The 22,175-nt window shown below is 61.3% G+C and overlaps 1 protein-coding gene across 30 annotated transcripts in view; it reads left to right on the top strand.

Annotated features, from left to right (window-relative positions):
* The window catches only part of TSNARE1 (t-SNARE domain containing 1), a 141,594-nt gene that overhangs the window by 108,441 nt on the left and 10,978 nt on the right, over nucleotides 1-22,175 (top strand). For 16 of the 30 annotated variants that reach the window (XR_010127309.1, XM_063669147.1, XM_063669145.1 and 13 more), the window contains 3 exons: nucleotides 1,927-2,088; nucleotides 18,663-18,735; nucleotides 21,569-22,033. Coding sequence is in view for 28 of the 30 variants with exons in the window: in XM_063669147.1 (XP_063525217.1) it covers nucleotides 1,927-2,088; nucleotides 18,663-18,735; nucleotides 21,569-22,033 (700 nt within the window). In the remaining 2 variants the exon portion in view is untranslated. The other 14 variants (XM_054498345.2, XM_063669151.1, XM_054498338.2 and 11 more) reach the window with 8 other exon arrangements.

The following is a 22,175-nucleotide window of genomic DNA, read 5'->3' as shown; positions in this document are numbered from 1 at the left end:
ATGGTGGGTGGGGGGGTCATTATGGTGCCCCAGGAGCATGAGGAGCGAGTGAAGGTAGCAGTGGCCAGCGTGGCATCAGTGGGCCTGGCACACGTGGCACTGTTTGTTGTCAGCAGTCCCGACCACTGTCGCCTTGTCCTCGCGCTCACCGAACCTTGATGTGTGTCTGAGAGCAGGTGCTGCTGCAGAGCCTCACGGGCTCTCCCTGATTTAGCACGGTGCCAGCCCCACCTCACTCTGCCTCAGTGTCCTCGGCTGTTGTGGAGGCCCTGGCTCCTCCCTGCAGGGTTTTCAGGAAGATCAGGGGGCACGGCTGAGTGGAGCAGGTGCTCGTGGTGAGGCCGGTCCTGGCCAGGCCGCCACCTCAGTTTTCTGCTTTGCCCATTCTCGGTGCCTTTTCTCGTCTCCCTTTTTTCCTCACACACACACACACAGTGTCACATGGTCACACATCCCACAACCACACAGGCACAGTCATACGCGCACAACTGCACACACCTTCCTAAGGTGAAGGAAGGCCTGCTGACATGGGCAGGGCAGGTGGGGGGCACTGTGGCCGGGATTCTGATGGGAGGGGAAGGAAGGGCTGTGGGGTGGGATCGCCACTGTTGCCGTGTTTTCAGTTTGGTATGAATGTGTGCACCTGGAGCGGGCGGCTGCAGCATGGACCCTTCCTGCCTCCTGCCTACCCTCCCCTCTGCTGGGTGCTCCCGGGCCCCTACACCCCCACTTGGGACCTGGTGCGGGGGGCTGATGACACTGGGGACTGACGTCTATGGTCTTTCCCAGGTGACTGGCACCTGGGAGGCCCAGATTGATGCCCAGTGACAGGCTCATGGCCGCAGAAGGCCCCCGTCTCAGACCCAGATCGTCCCCTCAGAGAGCAGATGGGGATAGTGAAGGGAAAAGCACCATTTTGTTGAATTTCGAAATGTGGCCAATAAATTAGCAAGGAATTAAAACAAATTCCAAAAACCTCTCGGGCTTGCTCCCTGAGTCTGTCACGAGAGGGCGGGTTCCTCTGGGTTCCTGCGGGTACACCTGTGCCTTGCCTGCAGTCCCACCTCATCTCTGAGCCCCGCGTTGCAGCCTGCCCCTGGCTCTGTAACTGGCTCCTTGATGGGGCCTTCGTTGGGCTCACAGCCCCCAAAATGAAGAGGTAGAATTTGTGTTTTGGTGCATAGGGGCATTTTTCTGGCGGTTCACAAAGGGGCCTGTGTCCCCCAAAAGCTGGGAACACGAGGTAGACTGTGCTCTCTGGGGTCGGGGCCACGTTTTACTCTTGTGTCTTCCATCTGGCCAAGGACGGGGTAGCCCTGGCTTGCCGTGGGGGCCGTAGGGCTCAGAAGTTCTCCTTGCACAGGCCTGGGATGGCCAGAGAGGGGAGCATGTGCCAAAAGGCGGGGACGAGGGTCCACTTGCCTGTGACCCTGGTCCACTGCTCACGGTAGCCCCAGCTCCTCTCCTGCCCCCACAGTGTGCATGATGTTGCCCAGAGCTCTGGGGGATCCCACCTCCCAGAGGCGTGGGAGGCCAAGGCCTAGCATCTGTGGCCTCATTTCATCTTGAGACGGAGCTGGGTGGCCTGCCGGGAGCCATGGGAAGACTTGCCCTGGGGCATGGTGGTAATGGGGGGTGTCAGTGCTAACAAGGTCTGGGCCTGGAGTGTGGTGGTAATGGGTGGGGGGGGGGTCCGGTGCTGATAAGATCTGGGCCTGGGGTGTGGTGGTAATGGGTGGGGGGTCCGGTGCTGATAAGATCTGGGCCTGGGGTGTGGTGGTAATGGGTGGGGGGTCCGGTGCTGATAAGATCTGGGCCTGGGGTGTGGTGGTAATGGGTGGGGGGGAGCTGCTGATAAGGTCTGGGCCTGGGGTGTGGTGGTAATGGGTGGGGGTGTCAGTGCTAACAAGATCTGTCTGTCATCAGCAGAGTCCCCGGGCCCCGTCTGCCGAGCTGGCTGATGATGAGAGGGTCTTTAATGGGAGTGACAACACGTGGCAGGACCAGGAGCAGGCGCTGCTCCCGGACATCACTGAGGAGGACCTGGAGGCCATCCGGCTGAGGGAGGAGGCCATCCTGCAGATGGAGGTGAGGCTGGCGTGGGCAAGCGTGCTCACTCTCCATGCTTCACATGAGGCCGGGGACCAGGGGAGCCCAGGTGCCAGCCTTGCTGCACCATTGCTTGCCCTTGGCCTGGAGGGGCTGGAACTAGGCCTCTGTGGCCTTGCCCTTTCTAACCACCTCTCTCTGGCCATCTGGTCCAATAAGGGAGAGACAGGGGTCTGGGAGCCCCATCCCCATCCCCTCCTTCCTGGGTTTCCCTAATAGGGCACAGCCCTCTGGCCAGGAGCTGGGGTCTATGCTGGGGTAGCCTCTCAGTCACCATGGCCATTTCATTTGCTGTGTGGTTAGACTTCCAGGAGGCTGTTTAGCTCTAATGAAGATGATTTGGTGTTTAATGCAGTTCCCAGTAACTTTTTTTTTGAAAGGTTGAATAAATTGCTCAGAACCGAACCTGCAATTTGGTGGTGCTACCAGCAGGTGGTGGGGTGAGCTGTCGGGGTGCAACTGTAGAGTGTGGGCATTGGATGCTGCTTATTTTTCATTTCTTTAAAGTTTACACATGTATAATACCTGCTGCCAAATGTGTCTCTAGCCCGTGGTTAATCTCCTTGAGACAGTTGCTAAAACAGAGTATCCCAAGAGGCACCTGAATCTGGGCATGTGTGTATGTATGTGTGTGCACGTGTGTGCGTGCATGTGAATGTGTATGTGAGTGCATGTGTGTGTGTGTGATGCATGTGAGTGCGTGTATGAGCGTGTGTGCATGCATGTGATGCATGTGTGTGTGCGTGTGCAATATATGCGTGTGTGCGTGCATTGCGTGCACGTGTGTGCATGCATGTGATGCATGTGTGTGCATGTGTGCATGCATGTATGTGTGCGTGTATGTGTGTGTGTGCGTGCATGTGTGCGTGCGTGAGTGCGTGTGCATGCGTGAGTGCGTGTGTGTGCATGCATGTGATGCATGTGAGTGTGTGCATGTGTGCGTGTGTGCATGCATGTGTGCGTGTGTGAGTGCATGTGCGTGCATGAGTGCGTGTGTGTGCATGCATGTGATGCGTGTGTGTGCGCATGTGTGCGTGTGTGCGTGCATGTGTGCATGCGTGAGTGCGTGTATAAGTGCATGCATGTGTGAGTGAGCTCCCTTGATGCCTGAGTGTACATAGAACGCGTCACTCAGGCAGCGTGGGGGGACACGCTCTGTTGGTGGGATCCGAGCCTCTGTGTGTGACCTTGAACGTCCTTCCCTTCCTCTGGCCCCCTCATCTGCAGAAGGCGCTAGGGCCTGCCCACTCTGAAGCTCCCAGAGGCTGGGTTTCTGGAGCAAATGTCTGCTAAGAGCTGACTCTTTTAGAAAAGCAGAGGCCTGGCAGTAAGTCAGCTAAGTCACTGGGTTAGGACTTGTGGCTGGTTCTGCTCTCCCAGGGAGCAGGTCTTCCACTCTCGAAGGAAGGGAATACCCTACAGTGCTGGGGCTCAGCCCCTTCTCCCTTGCCCTTTACTTTTGTGGTCCCCACCTCCCTGTCTCTGCTGTGGCACCCCCCTACTTTGACCTGGTGGAGGAGCACCCATTTCTCAAGACCTGTGTTCGGGGCCCCCGCCTCCTCTGTGAGGTGTCCTCCCCTTCACCCTTTCCTGTCCTCGGGCTCCCAGGATAGGAAGGCGCCAGCTCTGGGCCTGTGGCCCTGGCTGGAGGCTGCTTCGGGGGCTTCTCTCTGGGGCCGAACGAGCCCTTTGCTGCTGCCGAGATGCCCCAGAGAACCACCCGAAGCACAGAGATGGTTTCCATCCCTCCCTGCTGGTGCAGCGAGGCCCACTGCTCCCAGAGAAGCGGAGAAACGGGCGCTCGTGAGCTCCTCCAGGAGCACTGCCCTGAAGGCTTCACATCTAGAGAGACAGATGAACCGCTTCCCCTTTGTGCTGGAATCGAGATCCTCCTGGGAAGGTCCAGTCACAACCCCTCGGGCAGCTCAGGCTTAGCCCTCCCTGTGGGGCATAGAGTGGCGTGAGGAGAGAGGAGGCGCTGCTTGTTGATTAAGTCCAAGGAGTGGAGGTCGCTCATAGAAGCTCATTCTGTCAAAAAGCCCAAACCCCCACAGAGGGCTGGGGGCATGAGGAGGCCGTTAGAGGGCAGCATCCAGGGAGAGGCGTGGCTCCTGGCCCAACTCCAGCCTCCTGGCGCTCACTCAGCAGCATCTATGGCACGGGTCTCGGGGTTCTGGCGTGGCGCCTTCACCTGAGGGGCTGGCTTCTCCCTGTCCTGGCCTGGGAGTCCTGCTCCCAGGGCCTGGTGAGGGCTCATGCCAGTGCAGCCACCCCAGGATGGGGTTCAGAGGAGTGGAGGCTGGGGCTGGCTGCCCCGTCTGCGATCCTCTGTGTGAGGGCCTGTCCAACCGGCAGTCCTGGCCCTGGGTTCCCTCTGGCGCTCTATGTGATGAGTGTGGGCTGAGCAGCGGCCTTTCCCGGGGCAAGGGCGCCCCACGTGGAGGCCACTGCAGTCGTCCAGCTCAGAGATGGCGAGGCCTGGGTCAGAGTGAGAGGAAAGCTGGGGCTCTGGGCTGAACTGAATTCACTCAAGGGCCTGGGCTTGCGTCTAGACCAGAGGACCCAGGTGGCCTGGGCTCTGCCTGTGGCCCTCGGGGCTCCTCACAGCTCAGCACCGTGCGGAGGGGTGGTAGCAGGGGGGACTAGGAGTGGTGCGGAGTGGGCAGGCCCCATGGCTAGCGTGGCCCTTCCAGCCTCAGTTTCTTTGTCTGCAGTATGGGGGTGACGCAGAGGATGTGGATCCTCATGCCAGCAACAGCAGGCGCGGGACGGAGGGCGGCGGGGTGGGAGTTGTTCTTGGAAGGCGTCTGCACACCTCACTGCATCACTCCCTCCCTTTGGTCTCTGAAAACGGGAAAAACAAAACGCAAATTGTCATTAGCCTTTAGGAAGCCCTCCCCGCGGTCTGCAGCAGGTCCCGGTGACAGTAACTCCAGCGTGATGCGTGAGAGGCTGTGACGCAGCGGAGTCCCACGTGCCAGGCCCTGCTGGCCCGATTGCTCTGGAGCCATCTTTGCAGCCTGCGCAGGGCTCAGGGGTGGGCAGCAGGGTTTTGTGGAACTGTGTTACGCACCTCGGCTGGCTGTAGCCCTTTCCTGTGGAAGCCGGCACCCTCATCCCCTCATCTCTCCTCCCACATTCACTGGGGGCTTTGGGATTTGCAAGATTGTATAGGTTCAGAAGTCCCCCAGGGCAGAGTTGGGGTCTGAGAGAGAGCCCCCTTTGTGGCCAGCCCTCAATGACTTACTAGGTGGCTAGTGGGGGTGCGAACACAAGGGCCAGCTGAGGCCCAGGGAGGGGAAGCCGTATCACAGTAGTGGGCCAGTATTGCGCGATTCCTGGTGCCCACTTTCCGCCTTGCTCTTGGTCTCCTCGAGTGTCCGCGGCTGCTGTCAGGCAGGGTGCAGATCAGGGTTGTGTTGGGGGCTCCTGTCCACTGGGACAGATGGCCACGCCCAGCATCCCTTTCCTTTGTCCTCCTCCCCAGCATCGTCCTTGGGACGTCCACAGGCCCTGTGGAGGTGACAGCCTGTCAGAGGACCCACAGGGTACCATGAGGCTGGCTTGAGAGGCCACCCACGGGAGACAGTGGAGAACAGGCCAGCCTCAGTTCTGGGCAGTGACCTTGGCGCCCCCCAGGCCTCGTGCAGTCGGATTCTGAGTGAGGGTGTCCTGCCCTGTCCTGGGGAGCCTGTGGGGACCGCTGAGACCCACCCTGAGGACCCCTGCTGGCTTCCATGTGCCCCTGAGCACCCTGCCCCGATCTGAGCATTGCTGCTTCCACAGCGTGCCCTCCTCAGGGAGGCCCTCCCCACTGCCCTCGACTACCCTAGCTCCCTGTCCACCTCCCACGGGGAGTCTCTGGTGGGTCCCTGCCCCGACAGAAGGTGAGCGGCCCTTGCCTGCCTGGGGTCAGCCCCATCCCCAGAGCCTGGAGTAGTGGGCTCCACAACAACTTGCCAGTACTTGTGGAACCGACGTGTCAAACTGGCCAGTGCCCCCAAAGACAGTGACTGCCCTTCCCCCACAGTGACCACCTCTCCCCCATGACAGTGACCGCCCCTCCCCCATGACAGTCACCACCCCTCCCCCATGACAGTCACCAACCCTCCCCCTTGACAGTCACCACCCCTCCCCCATGACAGTCACCACCCCCTCCCCCATGACAGTCACCCCTCCCCCATGACAGTCACCACCCCCCTCCCCCATGACAGTCACCACCCCCCTCCCCCATGACAGTCACCACCCCCTCCCCCATGACAGTCACCACCCCCTCCCCCATGACAGTCACCACCCCTCCCCCATGAGTCACCACCCCTCCCCCATGACAGTCACCACCCCTCCCCCATGAGTCACCACCCCCTCCCCCATGACAGTCACCACCCCTCCCCCATGACCACCCCCTCCCCCATGACAGTCACCACCCCCTCCCCCATGACAGTCACCACCCCTCCCCCATGACAGTCACCACCCCTCCCCCATGACAGTCACCACCCCCTCCCCATGAGTCACCACCCCTCCCCCATGACAGTCACCACCCCCTCCCCCGAGTCACCCCCTCCCCCATGACAGTCACCACCCCCTCCCCCATGACAGTCACCACCCCCTCCCCCATGAGTCACCACCCCCTCCCCCATGAGTCACCACCCCTCCCCCATGACAGTCACCACCCCTCCCCCATGACAGTCACCACCCCTCCCCCATGACAGTCACCACCCCCTCCGCCATGACAGTCACCACCCCCCTCCCCCATGACAGTCACCACCCCTCCCCCATGACAGTCACCACCCCCTCCCCCATGACAGTCACCACCCCCTCCGCCATGACAGTCACCACCCCCCTCCCCCATGACAGTCACCACCCCTCCCCCATGACAGTCACCACCCCTCCCCCATGACAGTCACCACCCCCTCCGCCATGACAGTCACCACCCCCCTCCCCCATGACAGTCACCACCCCTCCCCCATGACAGTCACCAACCCTCCCCCTTGACAGTCACCACCCCTCCCCATGACCACCCCCTCCCCCATGACAGTCACCACCCCCTCCCCCATGACAGTCACCACCCCTCCCCATGAGTCACCACCCCCTCCCCCATGAGTCACCACCCCCTCCCCCATGTCACCACCCCTCCCCCATGACAGTCACCACCCCTCCCCCATGACAGTCACCACCCCTCCCCCATGACAGTCACCACCCCCTCCCCCATGACAGTCACCACCCCCTCCCCCATGACAGTCACCACCCCCTCCGCCATGACAGTCACCACCCCTCCCCCATGAGTCACCACCCCTCTCCCTATGACAGTCACCACCCCTCCCCCATGACCACCCCCTCCCCCATGACAGTCACCACCCCTCCCCCATGAGTGACCACCCCTCTCCCCATGACAGTCACCACCCCTCCCCCATGAGCACCCCCTCCCCCATGACAGTCACCACCCCTCCCCCATGAGTGACCACCCCTCTCCCCATGACAGTCACCACCCCTCCCCCATGACAGTCACCACCCCTCCCCCATGAGTGACCACCCCTCTCCCCATGACAGTCACCACCCCTCCCCCATGAGTGACCACCCCTCCCCCATGAGTGACCATCCCTCCCCCACAATGACCACCCCTCCCCCATGACAGTGACCACCCCTCCCCCATGAGTGACCACCCCTCCCCCATGAGTGACCACCCCTCCCCCACAATGACCACCCTTCCCCCATGACAGTCACCACCCCTCCCCCGTGACAGTGACTGCCTCTCTCCCATGAGTGACGTCCCCCCTCCTGTGACAGTGGCCGGCCCCTCCCTGATGATAGCCAGCCCCCAGTGCTAGGCCTGTCCTGAGCCCTCACTGCTGGCATCCAGGATGGACTCAGGTCCCACTGGTAGCATCTCATCCCTGCGCACAGGGTGTCCTGCAGAGCCATGCTGCAGGGCTGTGTGGTGAGTGCAGGGGGTTGGAGGTGCAGGGAGAGGCTAGACCAGCCCCAGAGCATTCCCAGCCTGAGTCTGGGCAATGGACGGCCCAGCCGGAAGCACACCAGGCCACATTTCTCTTTACTGGTTTATGTTGGGCCTCTTCGTTTTTCTCTCCTGTGCAGGAATGGAGTTGATAAATACACTAAAGTTCCTCTGAGAGCAGAAGTAGAGCCACCCAGGGGCCGGTGGAGGCTGAGGGCTGCCAGTGACGGGGGCCTGCCCCCTGTGTGTTCCGTGGCCTGTTCACTGGCTGCAGGGCAGCTGTCCTTGGCCTGCATGGAGCCCTGGCCCTCTCCATGGTGCCAGGACTCTCCGCCAGACAGGCCCTGCTCCAGCTGCACACACAGGGGTGTTAGAGGGGCAGAGCGGCCACCCGAGAGTGAGCAGGACCTGGGGCCTGCTCAGTGCACAAGTCCCCTCCAGGGAGGACACCATACCCACTTCCCAGTGGGGGAGGCCACAGGGCTGGAACCCAGGCAGTCTGACTCTGACCCAAGTGCCATCTGTCTCTGGAGGGTGCAGGGTCTGGCAGCCCTGGAATTTGAACCTTTCACCCGGGGCTGCCCACCATCTCCCAGATGAGGGTCGTAGCGGGAGGGGTCGTGCCAGTCACATATGGAAGCTGAGTCTGCTTATGGGTTGCTCAGGTGGGAGAAGGCTCGAGGGGTCCCGGAGTGTTGCCTGTCTGCACTGTGTACTCACTCCCCTCCCTGGGGCTCCCCTCCCTGCCTGAGCTGAGGTAGCCTGTCTCTGGCCTTCCAGCCTTGGGTAGCCCCTGGTGCTGGTCCCGGACTAGAGCCCCAAGCCTCCCAGGACTCCAGGTGTTGGGTATCCAGGTGCCGCGGAGGCGAGTGCTGTCGGCTGGCAGCCTCCTGGCCAGCGGCCCTGTCTAGATGGGGGAGAAGATGGAGAGGCCATTCCCATCTCATCACCGGGAGTGTGAGCTTCAGTTGTGTCTGAGCAGTAGTACGAGCCCCGGCGTGGGCGAGGAGGTGTCTGAGCACCCAATTAGGTCGTGTCCAGGAGCCACTGCCCATCCCTGCAGCAGCAGCTCCTCTGTAGGGCTGTCTGCTGACTCTCAGCTGTCTGCCTGTCCAGCCAGGCCCTCCGAGCTCCCGCAGCTGTGCTGGCCCTGTATGGACCCTGCTGACTGGCCCCATCTCCTCTTGGCCTTGGCCGGGAGAGAGCTGGCTTCCAGGACAGCTGCCTCCACCCTCTGCACTGAGCTGCGGGACTCCCAAATGAGGCAGGGTGCCCATGGCCACACAGCAGGGCTGCCAGCTGCCGCCAAGAGCCCAGGCCAGAACCATGCCCGGTGCCTCCCAGGTCACTCTGAGCCCTGGTCTCCGACTCCTGCCAGATGGTTGGTAATGAGAAGACCCTTGAGGTAGTGACTGCAAAGTGCTTTGCAAACCAGTCCGTGTGACGCTGTGGGTGAGGGCGTGAAGTACAAAGGACAGCCCTCAGCCTGGTGTTTGGGCCCTTGCTGTTGCGCCAGATGTTAGCGAGGTGATTGATCCCTGCCTCGTCCCTGCAAACTCATGCCCTTCGATTCTCCCAGGGGCCTTGGGCACCCTGTTGACATTCGCTGCTTCTCACCTCCGGTGCCCTTCCTCACACCGCCCTCCACCTTCCGTCTGGCCACTCTGTGTCCTCTGAGGTCCCCAGGGGGTCTCAGACCTCTGTAGACCCTAAAGCAGTTCGCTCTTTCCTCCCTGCCCTGGGCTCCCTTACTCCCTCTCCTCATTGCCCCCTGGGTGGGCTGCCCCTGCCCCTGCCCCTGCCCCTGCCCCTGCCCCTGCGCCTCCAGGTGGGGCCTAGGTAACCTTTTTGATTTGACCAAGATAAAGAATAGGGTGGCCGTGGTGGCCAGGGGAAGCTTAGTGCCAAGGCTGGGCCAGTGTGGCCCCTCCTCTCCCGCCCCCACTGCAGCCCCACTTCCTGCTTGCTGAGGGCCCCATGGGGCTGAAATGCATCCCTGCAGTGTGTGGGCAGATGCAGATGCTCCAGGGCAGAGCCAACAGGTGGCGTCTGAACACCAATAGCACCCAGTTAGCAGGAGATGACCCTCGATCCGAGGTGGCCACAGCTGTCTGGCTGCCAGGCTGGGGGAGGGATGACAGCCAGGTCTCCAGGAAGCTTCCTTGTCCCCTGGGGAGGGGAGCCAGCAGGCCTCAGGCGTCTTCTAGCCAAGGAGAAGTAGATGCTGGTCCAGGATCCCAGGCTCGGGCACAGCCATACCACTGGGCCATGTGACCCTGGGCAGGTCTCTCCTGGAGCCTCGGTTTACTTATCTGTAAAATGGGCACAATGACAGCAGCCTTTGCTGGCCTCAGGGTGAAAGTGCCACGGTGGAGTGTAACTGCCTGGCGAGAACTCAGGCCTGGGAAGAACGCGGGCCAGGAGGTGTGGCCGTGGCTGTCCAGGTGCCCCATACCCACCCTCCTGCCGCACTGGGGATCTCCACCTGCCCCTCCCTCCTTCAAGTGTCCCGGCCCTCTGCCTCGGGAATGCGGCCAAGCTCTAGGGTGAGCAGGTGAACCCTGGGCTTTGCTCTTGGCTCAGCAGCTCACTGTCTGCTAAGGGGTTAGCCTTGCACTGCTGCCAGCTGGGGTGTCAGTGCCACTGAGAACAGCAGCAGCTGCTGCTGATGGCCTGCGGTGCGGCTGCTCGAGGGAGGGGTTTGTGTTTTCTTGGGGACTCCTGATGAAGGAAAGCACTCAAGCCTAGGAAGTGCCGGAGTCCTGGGATTTCTTCATGTGGGGTCCTGGGGCTTCTGGGGCAGGAAAGGCGAGCCGTGGTCTGACACATGGCCCCCCACGTGCTGTGTGCTAAGTATGGGGGAGGTGGAGCTTGCCACCCCGTGAAGAGCCCGACTGACAGGGGTGTGCTTCTGTGGTGGTGCAGGGCTGTGGATCCACACTGGCGGGGCACCTGGTGAAATGTGTTCTGCCTGCGTTGGTCTGGGATAGGGCTGGGAACTGGCTCTTCGGGGCTCTGAAAGGCCCTCGGTGGGTCTGGTGCAGCCAGGAGTAGCGCTCCATGCTCAATGCGGAACAGTCTTCCCGTGATTTGTTTCATGTCTGCTGTCTTTCCCTGTCCTCACCCACTGGTGACCTTGACCTTGACGTTGCTTCTCATTCCACGGAGAAACAAGCCCTTAGAAGAGCGCATCGATAGCCTCCTGGGGCCTGGCTGGCCTCCTCTCCAGGGGCGGTGGGTGAGCTGCTTGCACCACAGCTAGCCTGTGGCTCCCGCGCTGGCTGTGCCCCTTACCACCGCCTCCACAGGCCCAGCTTGGACCCTCACGTCTCCCTCTTCCGATTCTGCCCATCAGCAAGCACATTGCAGTCATGCCCGTCTTCAAAACTCCCATGAGAAAGGGTGCCGCACCTGCCCGCCCACCACTGGTTCTCGGCACTCCTCCATTCCTCTCGGGCCCTCTCCTCGCTTCCACGAGGGAAGCGCGTGGGTTCTGTGGGTCAGAACTTCCAGTGGGGCAAAGCTGAGACTGCTTTCCCTGTCCACTAGCTCGGAGAGCCAAGGGTGGAGACTCTCGGGAAGGCTTGTCTGCCCCTGTCTCGTGTTGGTGTTCTGGCTACTGGCTGGGATGCGGGCTGGGCTCTGGGCCGGAGCTCCACGCTTGGCCTCTCCCATGGCCTGGTTTCCTCCCGGCATGGAGGCTGGGCCCTGGAGGATGCTGCCAGGACCCCGGCAGAGCCAGAAGGAAGCCAAGCCTCAGAAACCCTACAGTGTCCCTTCCATCACATTCTGCTTGAAGCAGGTGGCGGGGCGGGGGTGGCGTGCGTTGCTGTGACCGTCCACGGGAGAGGCAGCTGACCCCATACTCCCAATGGACTGTCCTCTCTCTCATTCCTCACCCCGCACCTCACAGTTCCCTGGGCAGGCCCGGCCACCCCTGCTCCTGGTTCCTGTTGCCCGAGGCCCAGAGCACCCTATGCCCAATGCCTGAGCCGCTGGCTCCCTTTCACTTTCAGGCCCTCACTCCAGGGGTGCCCTCACTCCAGGGGTGCCCTCACCTCTAACCCCTGCTGCTCCCGCGCTCGCCCCACAAACCGTTGGGTTCTCTTGTTAGGATTCATCTCTCGCCACTCGAACGTAAGCCCGTGGAGGCAGCGGCGTTGCCTGTTCCAGTCACGTCAGCGTTCGCAGCAGCTCACCGGCCTGACGCTGCCTGGCACCCAGTGGCTGCTGAATGAACAAATGAGTGGGTGGCGGTGCCGGGTGGGGTGGGTGGAGGAGGGCTGGGTCGGGGGCTGGGTGAGTGCGTTTCTATCCTGGGACTCCATGGAGGCTCTGTGTTTAACGACAGGGCCCTGCTGACATTATTTATATGCGTCTTAGCCCACACCAGAGCTCTGTGAGAGTGAACACTCCTACGTTCTGATTTTGTCAGAGATGACGGTGGCTTGGAGCAGGCCCATCGCTTGCCCGGGGTCACACAGCTCACACACCAGGGAGCTGGGATTCGAGCCCAGGTGCCCTGCTCCAGCAGAAGGCCATCCTCACTGCGATGCTTGAGAGCCGACTCTTCCTGGCCTTTCTGAGATGAGGATGGTGGGATTTGTCTCCAAGGCCACCTGCAGGTCCAGAGCCAGGCATGGAAAGAGCCAGTGCCCCAGGAGCCGGTGACTTAATCCCCAACTGAGGACACCAGTCCTGAGCAGCAGGCGGCGGGCAGCGATTCATCTCCCCGGGCTGGAGAGGTTGGAGGGAACAGGCGCGTGCCCTTCAGTCCACTGCCAGCGTGCAGCAGGCTCACCGGGGCACTGGTCCAGAGCTGGTGTCTGCTTCCCGCCAGCTCTGCCTACCTGCCCCTCTGTGTCTGCACTGGGCTTCCCTCGCCAAGCCCATCTCACCTGCTGGAGCTCCTGAGCGGGCATCACCTGACCCAGGTACAGAGCTCAGAATATGCCAGCTGCTCTGTTGCCATGGCTACCTGGCAGGCCTGGGAGGGCGGAGGATGGGATGCGGAAATGGCCCAGGCAGGGCTCCAAGGCCCCAGGCAGAGCCCAGCAGACCTGCCCCGTGTTTGGCATTGCATAGCCTGAAGGTGCCTGACCTGGCTGATCTCTAGCTATAAATGGGTGAGTGGACAAATAAATGCATACGGTTTGGTGGCTCCATTAACTGGAATAGTCGTCTTTGTAGGTGGATGGTTGCCAAGTTCCTAATTATAAGAAGAGATGGTGTGATAGAGAAAAATGCGGTGATGTTTTGACTTCTTGTTCTGGAAAGTGAAGGGAACACACAGGCACACACACACCAAGGTTTTATTATGTCTCGTGCAAGGGGCTTTTTCCACTGTGCCAGTGAAAGAAGAGAAAGCAAATTCCATGAGAGCTTTTAATGAGTTCTAGTTTTAGAAGCAGTCTGAAAAATAATTGCATGATTTAACCATCTACTAAGTTCTGGGTCTCTCCCCCGCTCTCCCGCTTTCTGGCTGCCATGCCAGGGCATGGCCTGCCTGTCCCCAGAGAACAGCACCAGGACTGCTGCTGCCCTGGAGGGCTCCATCTGGGGCAGTCCCAGCCCCTCGCGCAGGCCCCACCCTTCTCAGGCCTGGCCTTGGCCTCTCTGTTGCCCCAGGACTGAGGACTGGGCTTCTGCCTGGAACTGGGCTCCCACCTAGGCCTGTGGGGGAGCCCAGATCTCTGGCAAGTCCCCCAGGTGTGCCTGGGGGTGGAGCTGCGCCTGCCCCGAGCTTCCTCCTCAGGAGCCGAGGCCTGCCCAGGTGCACAGGGCCCAGGACCCATAGTGCCTGGGGGGCCCAGGGCCCACAGTGCCTGGGGGGCCCACCCATGCTAGCTGCCTGCCTGAGAGGCCCTCCTCTGGCTCTTGCGGTGGGCCCTCTCTGGGCCCATCCTTGGGATCTGCCTGCACCATCAGCGACAGGCCCAGCTGCAGGTCCCAGCCCCACTGCGCCTGCCCGGCTCTCTCGCAGCCACAGGGTGTGTTCAGCTCTTTATTCCTCTGTTCGTTCTGAGACCAGCACTGGGCTAGGACGAAGGAGAATCCCCAGTAAGTCCCGGCGGCCTCCAGTGATGGAGGAAGAGACAGAAAGGCAGGCAGTGCCTCAGGCTCCCTACTCCCTTCAGGAAGCTCCTATGCAGAGGGCTTGGGGCTGCCTGGTAGAAGTGGCCCATCCCTTCGCATCTGGGGCCTCTAGGGCAGGCCTCAGGGCCAGGGTGCACCCTGCCCCATCCTGAGACAGCACAGTGGTGTGTACGTAGCCCACAGCTCGTGTGGCTGATGTGGCAGGACCTGGGTTTCTGGGGCTGCCTGTGCCCTGAGCAGCCCTCTCAGTTGGTTCCGTGAGATCCTCGGCTCGGTCGCCAGGAGGGGTCTTGGGGCCCTGGCCTCCAGCCTCAGGTTGGGGAGCAGGGAGGGGCCCCAGGCTCACTATCCGAGTTCAGCGTCCTTTCCCTTCTATACGGAGAGTGCTCCCCAAGGACTAGGTCCAGCTGGCCCTGCCTAGGGCCTGTGGGAAGTGGTTCTCTGTGGTGAGCCATTTTCCAGAAAACAAGGGTCAGGGGTTTCTTAACTGTGGCTGCTTGCCTGGAGCCTGAGCTGCTGTTCAGGCTTTGCTTCCCGCTTTGTTCGAGGTGAACGATGTTCACTCATCAATGAGCGCCTCGGCAGGGGGTGCCTCCGAGTGGGCTGGGCTGGCTGGCAGCTCACCCATCTGCTGGGAAGTGGGACCAGGCCAATGTTTGAGTGCCAGGCGTCTTAAAAAGAGGGGCGCCTAAAATGAGGAAGAGCAGGCTTCGCACAAATGCTGCGTTCGCTCGTAAGAGGTCAGGGAGTGGGAACCTCTCGGCATGCAGCCCTGAGGCCCTGCCAGCCCTGCCGGCCGAGCCTCTTGAAGCTGGGGTGCATGAGCCCGTGGTGCCAGGAGCCATGGTCCCCTCTCACAGGAGGCACAGCCACTGCACTGAAGGCTTGGACTCTGTGTGTCCCCTACGCTGGCTGTGGTGCAAATTACCATTCTGTGTCTTAGCTCATCCCAATGGGCAGTTACCACTGTTCCTGCTGCTGCTCTGCTGAGCCCAGCAATGAGTGGGCAGGAGCCCCGGCAGCAGCCCCAGCCCAGAGAACATGCCCCCACCCCCCACCAGCTCCTCTGTCTGTGTGCCTGACATGTTGCTGGTAAGGTCAGCGGGGATAGCAGGTGGCTTCGCCAGTGCTGGCTCCTGTCAGCCGCATCCTCGGCACCAGCACTGACTACAAAACCCTTCTGCCCAGGAGGACCCGGGGCCCTGGAGGAGCAAGCCCTCTGTGAAGCCAGGCAGCGGCAGTGAGTGTCGGCGATGAGACGGAAAATCACTTTGGCCATTGCCTCTGGGAGCCTCCCCCAAAACCTAGAACGCAGGCCATCTGTGCCCTGTGGGCGCCACAGGGTCTCTGCCTGTCTCGGGAACACCATGTCCCAGCCCGCGCTTTCGGGGTTATGGAAGTTGACTCTGATGTCAGCAGGGAACGCCCAGTGCAGTGGCCGTGTGTGCACAGAGGCATGCCTGGAACACTGAGGCCGAGCCTCAGGGACTCACAGCTGTCCCTCTTCCACCCTGCCCCAGCAGCTAGGCGTCCCAGACCCCTGAAAGGCACTGGACTTGGCCTTGCTCAGCCACACCCCTCCCTGGCATCTCTCACCAAAGCTGCATCCCCACAGGCTGGGCAGGGGCTCGGAGCCATGCTTCCCCCCAGGGACACAGCAGCATCATGCCAGTGTGGCTTTTCTCTGCCCCTGCTCATGGGAAGCAGATTGATTGGTGCACACACATGAGGCCCATCCCATGCTGGTGGCTGCAGCACGGGATGTCCTGAAGGGAGGCCCACCATCCCTCAGATCTGGCCGGGGTCCTGGGTTCCACATCCTGGAGGGCGGCCTTGGGTGCCACCCTGCGTGACCTGGGTTGGACTCTGCCTAAATGTGGGTTGGATGCAGATTCCAGCATTTTCCAGCTGTGTGTCGTTGGGCAGTCACTAACTCTCAGTGACTCAGTTTCCGTCTTCCCTGTCAAATGGGGCAATAACGAGTGAGTCACACTCCACATGGGGAGATGCTTGTGCCTGTGAAGCCCTTGGGAAGGCTCCTGCAAGTCCCTGAGGTCATGAGCCACCAAGACCAGGCTCAAGGTGCACCAGGCCTGGGTATGCTCAGTGGCCAGGGTCGAAGTTGGTGGTTGTGGGGTCCTGCCTGGCTTCTGACGGGGTCAGGTCTATAACTGGGAAGCCTGTGGAGGTGGGGACCCGCCTGGCTGAGCCATGCTTCATGACCTTGATGTCCCCGTTGTAGGATGGAGCCTAGGCTTGGTCTCCAGAGCCCGTGACCTCACTCCAGCAGAAAGTGGTGGTGACGAGGAGACCAGAAACCGGCCCGGGCCAACCCACACCCATTCTTTCATTCGCTGTTGCCCCCATTGCCATGCCACAGATGCACACCGAAGCCGTGACCCCTGGGCCCCACCTTCTCGCTACCTTCCGAGCCACTGCCCAGTTCCTGCAGAGGGACTGCCTGCCTCTGTATCACATTTAAGCCTGTTAATTGAATTGCAATTGATGCTACGTGTCAGTTTAAGATCATGCTAATTGCTTCATTTCCCAGAATACTCCTAAAGAGAAAATGAATTCCCTTGTAACATTTTGCAGTGGGGTGAAATGACCCTCGTGGAAATCAGTCCCAGCTCTGGAATGAGCTGCTGAGTGGACGGGTGTGCCAGGGCAGGGGTCATGGCAGGCCTGAGAGCGCTTCCCCTGGACTTGGCTGGAACCCAGCCATGTGTCAGGCGCTGTGTGAGGAGGGTTGGTTTTGTTTGGGTGATAAGTGAGCAAACCTGGCTTGAGGTGACCAGGCTTGCCCAGGGCCACGCATCTGGCCAGCGGAGGAGCCGTCCTGGGTGCAGCGCGGCAGTCAGGGAAGGAGTGGGCATCTGGTCGGTGGGCAGGGGTCTGAGTCCCAACTCTTTCCCTTTCCGAGAGGCCCTGGAGGTCATGGGACCACTTGAGCCCCCACTCCCTGCTCTGTTAGATGGGTGCTAGGATGCCCCTGGGTGGGTGCCAGGTGTGAAGGGGATGGTATGTGCCCTGCCTGAAGCACAGTCCAGGTGTGTGCTCTGAGAGTGGCATGGCCACATCCCTTAGGATGATCAGGGCCACTTTACTGGGCAAAAGGAGTTAGGGTAAAGGTAGACAGCATGGAAGATGGAAGAGACCAGCACAGTATGCCGGGATGGAGGGGTACCCAAAGTCCTCCTGGCCCACGTTTCTGTTCCTTACTCTGTTCACTAGCTTCATGGAGCCACTCAGTCCTTGGATAGCAGTGGAGCAACCATCCATCTAGCCGCTCATTGACCCACCCACCCACCCACCTGTCCATCATCCATCCACATATCGTCTGTTCACTCTTCCATCCATTCACCCACTCATCTATCCCCCTATCATCCATCTATCCCTCATCCATCCATCCGTCATCTACCCACCCACCCACCTACCTATCCACCCACCCACCTATCCACCCATCTACCCACCCATGTACTCATCCATCCATCCACCCACCCCACCCACCCACCCATCTATCCGTCTACCCACCCGTCTACCCATCCATCCATCCATCCATCCATCCATCCACCCACCCACCCACCCACCCATTCACCCATCCACCCACCCACCCATTCACCCATCCACACACCCACCCATTCACCCATCCACCCACCCATTCACCCATCCACCCACCCATTCACCCATCCATACATCTACCCACCCACCCACCCATCCATCCACTCACCCACCCACCCATCCATCTACCCACCCGTCTGTCCAACCACCTATACACCTACCCATCCATCCATCTACCTACCCATCCATCCACCCATCCACTCACCCATCTATTCATTCATCCACCCACCCATCCACCATTCCATTTGTCCACCCACCTATTCACGAATCTGTCCATCATCCTTCCATCTACCCATCCACCCTTTTGTCCACTCCTCTGAACCCGTTCATCCATCTATCCCACTTCTTTAGGATTTGCTGAGCAGTGCCTGTGTGCTGGCCCATGCTCAGTGCTGTTACACAGAGAGGGAAAGGTAGACCCTTCTGTCCAGGAGCCCCCAGGCAAGGGGGGATGGTGTATCTGCCCTAGACATTCTCTGCTGTCCTGTAGTCAGGCCTTTACAATGCTGGGGATGCTATCGTTCACTAGACTGCAAATCCTGGAGATAGACCCTGGGACCTCTGTACCCAGAGAAGCAGCTCACAGCCCCTAGGACACCTGGAGAGGTTGGGGTTTGGCCTCAGAGTCAGGAGATGGAGCACTCAGATCCCTGCCCTGTCTCTGACTTTTGGGGTGACCCTGGGCTCACCGCTGGCCCTTTCTGGACCCAGTCATGCCTTCTTTCACAGGAAGTAGACAGACCAGCTGGTCCCCAGCTATTCTCTGGTTCCTGATTCTGCAGGTGCCACCTGGGCCTGCCCCAGGCTCCATGGGAACTTTCAGGTGTCCTTGGTGTTTGCCCCACAGCCCTGCTCCTGATGTGGCTCTGTGTTGTTTCCACAGAGCAACTTGCTGGATGTGAATCACATCATCAAGGACTTGGCCTCCATGGTGTCAGAGCAAGGAGAAGCTGTCGGTGGGTACCCGCCCCAGCCTCGGGCCGCCTGCTGCCCCGAGGGCCTGCCTGCCAGCCCCCAGCCCTCACCCCTTCACCTAAGGGTGGGTGGAGCGGCCTCTAAGAGGAGCCAGGCACAGGTTGGGGTCCAGGTCTGAGCATCTGCTCTCTCCCCTCCTGCCCTGTCTTCCTCCAGCCCTGCTCCGCTCGTTGCCGCTAGTCCCTGCTCTGCTCATTGACAGACACTGGCCTCCCCTCTGCTCATTGACAGACACTGGCCCCACCTCTGCTCATTGACAGACACTGGCCCCGCCTCTGCTCATTGACAGACACTGGCCCTGCCTCTGCTCATTGACAGACACTGGCCCCACCTCTGCTCATTGACAGACACTGGTACCCGCTCATTGATAGACACTAGCCTTCACCCTGCTCATCGACAGACACTGGCTCCATACTCTGCTCATTGACAGACCCCACCCTACTCATTGACAGACCCTGGTCCCTGCTCCCCTCGCTGACAGACACCGGCCCCGCCTCTGTTCATTGACACTGTCCCTGCCTCTGCTCGTTGACAGACACTAACCCTGCCTCTGCTCATTGACAGACACTGGCCCCACCTCTGCTCATTGACAGACACTGACCCCGCCTCTATTCATTGACAGACAGTGGCCTCTTCTCTGCTCATTGATAGACACTGGCCCCACCTCCGCTCATTAACAGACAGCGGCCCCGCCTCTGCTCCTTGACAGACACTGGCCCCGCCTCTGCTCATTGACAGACGCTGGCCCCGCCTCCGCTCATTGACAGACACTGGCCCCACCCTGATCATTGACAGACGCTGGCCCCTGCTCTGCTCATTGGCAGATACTGGTCTCCACGCCTTCATCCTGGGCCTCTGCCCAGAGACTCCCTGCAGTGAGGCTGTTCTGGGGTGGATAGGGTTGTGAGGTTGCAGAGATGTGGAGGCTAGAGCTCTGGTTCTGCTATGGATGTGCCCGTGCTTGGGGGGCTGTGGGGAGAGCGGCATGGGAACGTGCAGGCCTGGCCAGGGCATGGTGTCCTGAACTCCCTGCATCCACGAGAAGAGGGGCTGCACTGCAAGCCAGGGCACCTCCCAGCCAGCACCGTGGGCCCTCAGCCCTGCGTTCCTCTGGAAAAGGAAGTGAAGCAGCAGGGGGCGCCCGGGTGCCCAGAGTCAGGCCCTACCTTAGCGCCAGGGTCTGTGTGGGGGCGGGAAGTGGGAGGCCCACAGTCTTGTCCCTTTTGCCTCTGAGTCCCTGGGAGAAGCCCCACCCTTTTGCCGCTGGAGGCCGCCAGCCAAGGACTTGACAGGTGAGGTTGGGATGAAGGGGCTGAGCATGGAGCCAGGGAGGCTGGAGGCTCCATTCAGGGAACCCTCACCCAGGGCAAGGGAGGGGCCTTCCCAGACAGACGGGACAGAGGTCACAGTGCCCAGTGACCCCGCCCAGGCCTGCCGACTCCCCAGCGCCCCCACCCGCCTTGGTTGCCCACCCACCCTGGGCCACAGCCCTTTCTCTATGGGGTTGCTCACGGACCTCCCTAGAGAGGTCCTCACCATGAGGTCTAAAAGCTCTGGGTCCCCTTAACCCTGACCCTAACCCTGGGGTGACTGCGTCCAGTTCTGACTCCATGTGCTCTGTCCTCCTCTGTGGAGAGCCAGAGTCCCTCATGTCCTCTTCCCACTGTAGTGCGAAGAGGCCTGCCTGTGCGGCCCCCAACCATGGTGGGGCTCGAGGTTTGCAGGGGGCTTTTGAGGGGATGCTGACCTTGCCCCCCTCCCATAGGGCCCCCATCCCTGCTGTGTTTTGGTGTCTTTCCTGCTCCCACTGGAGGGCTCTGACCCATTCATCCCGCCCTGTCCATACCTGCTGCTGCCAGGAGCCCTGGCTCCCAGGCCGGTGGGGAGGGGCTCCTGGCTCTGGCTGGGTGTCTCTTTTCCTCAGTTGAGGAAGTGCCCACAGGCCTTTGGTTAAAGCACTCAGCTGCCCACCAGGACTCTCGGGCCCCACCCCACCCACCCATTCTCCCTCCGTACCCTGAAGCTGTGGCCTCACCTTGGGGCCCGTGCAGAGAACAGCCTCCTGGTCCCTCCTGCTCTGATAACTGGCAGTGTGTCCGGAGACCCTCAGGCAGCTGGCGTCCTCTTCCTGGGCACTGTGCTGTGTCCCCAGGAGAAGAGTGATTGAGGCTCAAGCACCCTGCTGCTCCCTGGGGCGGGACTGGGCCAGGCTCGCCTCTCAATCCCCTCAGAGCCTGGGCTTCCAGCTGCTCCATGGCGGCATACGGGGCCTGCTGGGCTGCCCCATCACTCCCTTATCACCTCCTCTCCCCAGGACCGCTCCTGCTCCCTGTCCTCCTGCCTTCTCCCCACTGTCGGCTTCCAGAGGTGGCTGTAGCCATTTCCGCCCCCGGCCAGCTGTCACCGGCCGGGATGTGCTGAGTGTGTGGAGCGCTTTGTCCACTCCAGGTGTCCACCCAGTCCCAGTGATGGATTGATCAGTCCCAGTGAAGGACTGATCAGGAGAGGCACTCAGGCCAGCAGTTCAGGGAAGGGAGCAGTCGTGGTGAGGGGGACAAACCAGGGCTGACCCACCAGACGTGGTCAGGGCTCCGGGGAGGGCAGAGGGCACCTGCCGGGTGGACAGGCGGGAGGTCCAGAGAGTAGCTGAGACAGAAGGGCCCCAGTGCGGTGGATGCAGGCTGCCTATGCGGGTGCCAACACGAGGCCTGGCCACTGTGCGCAGATGCAGGGCCTGTGATGACCTGTGATCCCCGAACCTGGCTGCTCTCCCCAGGGTCTCTGCCCCCTGCTCAGCCTCTGGTGCCTTTCCAGGGTCCAGCAGCAGCAAAGCTATGTGCCAGCAGAGCTGCAGCCCGGAGCCAGCCGTGGCAGCCCTGCTGCCGGGTTTCGGGCCAGGATCCACACCCCTGCGGCCGGGTCCCCACTCCCGCACCAAGACACGCAAGCCCAACTTTAGCCCCCAGGAGACGGAGGTGCTGGTGCAGAGGGTGAGGCGCCACTACCCGCTGCTGTTCGGGGCGCTGCGGGGCACACCTGCCCGAAAGCACCGCGTGTGGAACCGCATCCTGCAGGCAGTGAACGCACTGGGCTACTGCCGCCGCGACCTCGGTGACCTCAAGCACAAGTGGCGGGACCTGCGAGGCGCTGTGCGCAAGAAGCTGGCGGAGGGTGGCCCCACCCCCGGCCTCCTCCTCACGCCTGTGGAACGCATGGTGGCAGAGACCTTTTCCGCCCACGGTCCCCAAGGCGAGGGCCAGGCCACGGAGCCCCTGCCAAGTAAGTGGGCCTTCCCCACAGCCTGCCCCCCGGGACCACCCTGCCCTGGGGCAAGCAGGGCTGGCGAGTGGGCTGTGAGCCTTTTGCACCAGCACCCAAGAGGGAGACCTAAAGACCCATGGAGATGGGCCGCCACCCTCCT

The sequence above is a fragment of the Pongo pygmaeus genome, chromosome 7 (genome assembly GCF_028885625.2).
Source record: "Pongo pygmaeus isolate AG05252 chromosome 7, NHGRI_mPonPyg2-v2.0_pri, whole genome shotgun sequence".
In the NCBI taxonomy this organism is placed as follows: Eukaryota; Metazoa; Chordata; class Mammalia; order Primates; family Hominidae; genus Pongo; species Pongo pygmaeus.
Note: the sequence above shows the minus strand (reverse complement) of the source record. Positions and strands in the feature narration are given on the sequence as shown.